This window comes from Fomitiporia mediterranea (genome assembly GCF_000271605.1).
Source record: "Fomitiporia mediterranea MF3/22 unplaced genomic scaffold FOMMEscaffold_3, whole genome shotgun sequence".
Taxonomy (NCBI): Eukaryota; Fungi; Basidiomycota; class Agaricomycetes; order Hymenochaetales; family Hymenochaetaceae; genus Fomitiporia; species Fomitiporia mediterranea.
Genome location: NW_006760388.1, coordinates 1,377,378 through 1,383,377, shown reverse-complemented (window position 1 = coordinate 1,383,377; position 6,000 = coordinate 1,377,378). Strand labels below are relative to the sequence as shown.

General features: G+C 47.1%; 1 protein-coding gene across 1 annotated transcript; it reads right to left on the bottom strand.

Annotated features, from left to right (window-relative positions):
• Window positions 1-1,080: 1,080 nt before the first annotated feature.
• On the bottom strand, window positions 1,081-4,864 carry FOMMEDRAFT_145060 (uncharacterized protein; the record flags this gene model as incomplete). Its single annotated transcript, XM_007263645.1, has 3 exons — window positions 1,081-2,208; window positions 2,269-4,008; window positions 4,060-4,864. 3 exons carry the CDS (start codon window positions 4,862-4,864, stop codon window positions 1,223-1,225), a joined length of 3,531 nt encoding a protein of 1,176 aa, XP_007263707.1. The 3' UTR covers window positions 1,081-1,222.
• Window positions 4,865-6,000: the final 1,136 nt, after the last annotated feature.

The window sequence follows — 6,000 nt, the reverse complement described above, 5'->3', positions numbered from 1 at the left end:
TACTCGTATTTGCATCACAGCAGACACAGACACTCTCACTTGCTCTCTGCACAAATCTGACACAGGCTGCACTATGTATGTGTTTCGGTTTATTTTCCTTTAATTATTGTAGATAATGATGTATCGTACAAATATTTTAATATAATCGATTTTTGTTATTTTAATAATGAATGGATGTAAGGGAAAATTATTATTATTAAGGAATAATAACTATGTATAGTCTGTAAAACATTACAAATATATATTACCCTTTCAAAACTTGGTAATCCTTACAATACATTTCAAAAAAGGGAGGTCCAATATTATGCATTTTATATGTTTAAAAGGGGTATTACCCTTATGTACTTTTATTACATTCATAAACCTTACAGTACCTTATACAATGTTGTACTACTTTATCAGAAATCGAGGTCCGATAATATGCAAATTACTTTTTTTACTTTTTTTACTTTTTTCACACCATTATAATGTAATATAACCTTTTAGACTTTTTCCCTCAGTGAGGCTGGTAGGGAGATCAGCATAACTGCTGACATTCTCAAACCCACTCCTTGTAAACTTGGTGCTGGTGTGGATGCCGGTGTAACTGTCAAAATCCTCAAATCCACCCCTCGTAACATCGAGGCCGATGGGGACCTCGGTGCAACCGTGAACATTGGCAAACCTACTGCCTGTGCCCTTGATGCTAGTGTAGACACATTTATTAGTATCAAAGTCAGTCGTCCGACCCCTCCTTGGATCTCTATTACTATGCAAAGCTTGCAATGATAATGATTTCCTTATTCATAACAGACATTATTTTTCCTTTATGATTATCATATCTTAAATTTTAGTACATTTGTGTAACGTTCCAATCTTTTGTATAATGTACCTTTACTGCAATGTATAATTAACCAATCAAATCCTGCAATTTTTACATGTACTTTATTCTTCGCAAACAGTAACTCATGAGTATTTCAAAGGCAACGCAGCCATGCTTGGGGAGTAGTTGTGCTTCTGTCTCCTATAGCTTGATAAATGCAGCTCCCTTATGGTACTTCAAAGAATTTTCTCTGCGTTCTAAACTCTCGTCATGTATGCGTGAATATATAACCATTTATTTCTATCACATTCCTGTATCATTAGATTTATCAGCCATACACGAAAATAACAATAATCAGAGTACATGGAATAAAGCGAGGATAAGTTAAATTGTCCTCGACAAAAGAAAAGAAAAGTCACATCAGTACTGCGGCTGTCTCTGCCAAGAACTACTTTCAGATGTCAGTAAATCCACGACTCGATCTCGTGCGTCCTCCAAAGCATCTCCACGGTCGAACGCAGCTGAGTCTAGGCAACGACGCAATGCGAGATGAAGTGCCCCGTCTCGTCGGGAAGGTGATGGCGGCGGCGATAACATCGGTGTCAACGAGACACTAATACCAGCGCTTGCGCCATTTGCTGGACCTTTGCATTCGGTATCACGAAGTAAAGTTGAAGGGAAGATACGTCGGTACAGCACGATGGCGCGAAGCAAATCATGGAGTTCCTTGTCTTCCAGATCATTTGTTGCTTCCACCGTTTTGAGTTCGAAAACTTCGGAATCGAGCAGCGCAGTGGAAGTGAAACGAGCGGACGTTGGGTTACATACTCGTTCGAACTTATCCACAAGCGACACAGTACGTGTATCGAGTGAGCGGCCTGCGTCCACAAGGTGACGGATCTCAGAGTCTGTGAATTCTGTTCCGATTTCTCCGTTGTCATTTCCACAGTCATAATCTGCTTCATCGGGAGCCACCGTCCGTAGAAATACATTCTCAGCGTGTGTTCGAACTGCATTTCGAATAGCATGACGGGCGAGGACAGCGAGGGGACTCGTAGGTTCGTGGAACATGCCTCCCTGATCAGTAGAACCAGTATTCGGATGTACAGATACTGCGTTCGTAGTAACTTCGCCTTGATCTATCTCAGCCACCTTCACAGCAGCTTCGTCAATCGTCATCTTCTCCAGGACATGCAGTTCGTATGCCTTGCAAACATGTGGACTAGACGAATCCTTGCCTTGTGCTCGACTAAGAGCGAGCGCCCACAAAGCCGCGCTTTTCGCGTGCCATACGGGCCGGATGACCAGAGCCAAGGTCGAGATGTCCTTTACGGATGCAGAAAAGATGGAGAAGAACCTAAAGGCATAGATATACGTCTGGATCCGTGTCATCATTGATGCATGCGCTGTAAACACGAAAGAATCAAAATCGGATCCACAATGAAAATGACAGCAGATATACTCACCGTCCAATGCGATTAACTCGGCAAATCGTAAGAACGCTTTCTGTTCTAACATTCGGCGTTCGAGTCCATAACAAGAGCGACTCTTACTTGGTGCACTCATTTGGCGCGTCAATGAAAGGAAAAAGCCAACTGCACCAGTACCCAAACCAAGTGCGTCACGAAGGACTCTGGCTTCCACCGCGGGTGTAAGTGTATGCCCTTTCCCAAGAGCAGACAGGAGAGCCGCCCTGGCTTCGGCGTCAGCCTTCTCTTCTTCGCTGTTGTATCTATCCTCTGACGCGTTGTTGGGGTATTTGGTAGGATCTGCCGTAAATCCTGCTCCCATGATACCCCTTAAAGGGCGAGGAATAAACTTAGCCAGACGCGGAACCCACGGTAGGACCATTGAAAAGAATAGGAGAACCGAAACGGCCAGGTGTACAATCTGCACAACATCATGCCAACTGAACGTGAATGCTCTTGATGGCATAGATCTCAAATCCATAGTGGCTGTATCAGGGTGCCGCTCTCCAAGAACCGAACCGGAATACTCGTGAGCGTATCCCGATCTACTCCCAAACGATGGTGCACGGTAGGGAATAGGAGAGTTAAAGAATGAGAAGAACGCGAAAGCAGCAAGGAGGTATTGACCGGGTTGAGGCTGAGTTTGGACCTGAACTTGAGGAGACTGAAGGTCACTTTGCGATGTACTCTGCTGAAATTCAACGTCCATTCGCATTCCAAGCGACATTGGTGCCTCGGGGACAGGCTGCTGCTGAATTGTCCGAGCCGTGGAAGGCATCGTGAAGGGTGATTGACCGATAACATTGGAAGCAGTTGCCGGAGGCAGAGGTACCTTGCGGGGACGTCCACGCTTTCGCTTCTCTGGCTGTGCGGGTATAGGTACAGACATACCCAATTGATTAGGATAAGATTGGGAGGGCATGACGGGAATTGGTTGGGTCTGTTGAGAGTGCTCGACTGCGCCAGCTTCGGCACTGGTTTTCTTGCCCTTTCCACGCGTAGTGGACGTCGTATCGACTTTCGCTCGTTTCCTTTTGTTACCCAACAACTCCTCATCCCTTTCCTCCTTGTCAATGGCGTCATCGTCATCATCTCCGTCGTCATTCTCATCGTCCACCTCAGCGTCTTCACCGTCTACCTGGTCCTTTTCCGGACCACCAAAACGTTCTGTCCACATCGTCTCCCACTGTTGCACCAGTTCAGGTCCGCCCACGAGACTGCGTACAAGTGCTTTCAAGCCATCTTTCTCGCGCTTCAGGCGCATTTCGCGTCGCTTGAGCACTCGAATATATTCCACGGCTTTCCCGAGTACATTTGCTTTGCTTCCTTTACGAGCGACCTTCACACCATCAATATATCCGCGTTCGTCGATCACATCTTCCTGTCCTGCCTCTGCACCAGGATCAATGCCTACACGACGGGTCCCCGCCTTTAGGGGAAGATTGCCAACTCGATTCCCAGCTTTCACCTCGAGAACACGTAAAGCAGGAACAGCAGCCCGGAGACTCTGAATCCGCGCATTTAAATTAGTACGATATCTGCGCTCAATAGTGGTATGAGATGTCTTTGTACGTGTACTTGTAGGTGCCGGCGTAGAAGTAGGGGAAGGGGTGCTTGATTCCGAAGATGGAACAGGAGGAACAGATGGAGCCTGAGCCGATGGAGCCGGAATATGTGAAACCGCGGGAACGCCGGCGACAAGCTCTTGTTGTGAGTTAAATTGTACACTTGGCTGCGCTGTTCCAAAACATTAGGCCTTACAAACGAACTCGAAGTGCGACGACATACTTGTGGGATTCCCGTTCACAGGCAGAGCCATAGTCAAACCCACTATTTGTCTCGCTCGTGCGGCCAACTCGTCCATGAGCTGATCGTTTGGGACTTGAGATTGACAAGACTGTGGAGCAGAACCGATGTCTTGCAAGATACTGGGTGAAGGTCCAGGCACTACCTGAGAATGATTGTTTGCAGACACAAGTTGGTGACTGGGGGACGAAGACGAAATGCTAGGCCGCTTGTCATCCACATTCGCAGGTTGAATATGGGAATTCTGAACATCATCATTTCCAAAGTTACATGTGTATGAGATGTCCGTGGGCATTCCGTTCTGAGTGCCAGAGGCAGAAGAATCCATGAAGAGTGAATCGCCTGAGAAAAGCATGGAGTCAAGACCCAACTGGAATTCCATGCCTGCGAGAGGATTGAAATTATCAAGTGAAAAGGAAGAGAAGTCTGATTGTGGCCAGAGAACGTCTGCGGAATCCTTGCCGGGTGCCGAAGTGGTAGACCAGTCTCCCGCTGGGCTGTCATGCAAGGACGGTGGAGTGGGCGAACACAAAGAATCTTCTGTAGAGGAGTCAACGCCGGAGCTCGAGTGAGTGTCGACAGCAAGTGGGTCAGCCAAGAAGCGAAGAGGGTCGGAGGGGTCGAGCGGATGGTCAAATGAGACGAGTGGTGAGGTGCCAGAAGAATTTGGGGAGCTGCCTGCACTACGGCTGTCAGAGCTTGTGTCCGAGGATTGCGACGTCGAGGACGAGCCGAACATTGTGTTGCGGGTATCTGAAGGAGGCGGGGGCGGGGCGAGGGTAGCCATCGCTGTGGATGGAGGCTTGAAGTACGCAGCAGCAAGTAATGTAAATGTTATGGCACCACTTACTACTCGCATCACACCACTTAGTGTCACGTGATTGCTTCACGTGATAACGCGTTAGGTAATGTATACGTACACAGTGAGAAGATAAGGCCTTTCCACCTCTGGATTGCCCGTCCTGTTGCAATTGGCAATGCACTCTTTATTCCTGATCGCTTTTTTATCTTCCTGCTTAGTCCGGCTCATCGATTTCCGTAAGTTTCCCCTTTCATCCTAATATCCGCCACCTTTGTACCCCATGTTTCTGCACATCTCCGTCCCTCGCAAAGTATAGATAACGATGATGCTTTCGCGCTACGATCAATCATCTTCGCCAATTGCTCCCCGCTATTGCGTGGCTCTAAAATTGCCTTCCGGAGAATTGCCGCACCGCCGATAAGCATTTACATGTTGAGTGTGCCGGTCCGCAATCCGCTGCTAAGCTCGCCACTTCTTTGCGGTCCACTCTGTTACGGGACCCCGGAAATCGTTACCCAGGTATCATTTTCCAGCCCAGGAAGTGAACATCTTGTCTGGTGCACCACGTCCAGTCGAGAAAATACGTTTTGACGTCTGGACACTGTTGACAAAACGGCGACAATGTCTTTGAACAACATGATTAGGGTAGGTAAACAAGAAATCGGATCGACGATACGCGAATACAAAAATCGAAAGATAAATCTCAATACCGGGTTGAAAAGAGTTCTAGTACCGATTTCCGAGCTCTGGGACCACTCAGTCAACTCATTCAGCCCTTCCTGATATGACTGGACAGCTTTTGAGGTGCCCCTCACATTATTCCCTACTTCTCTGGCACTGTTGCTCACAATGTTATTATTTGCACTTTCTCAGTAATACATAGTCAAGTCCGGAATAGTGCAGTCTTTTGGACAGCTTAAAGCCTTATCCGGACGTTGTAGCAAAAAAGTAATGGCCTTATCAGTTGTCCGCTATCCATTATTATATGGGACTCGTCCGGGGTCCTCTCCAATCGCTCGCAATACTACGGGATAGAATCATTAAAGTCAATAAGAAAGAAAAAAAAACTCTCGGCGGTTGCGTCCAATCCGCATTGCGATCTCATTGTATCGGACATATCT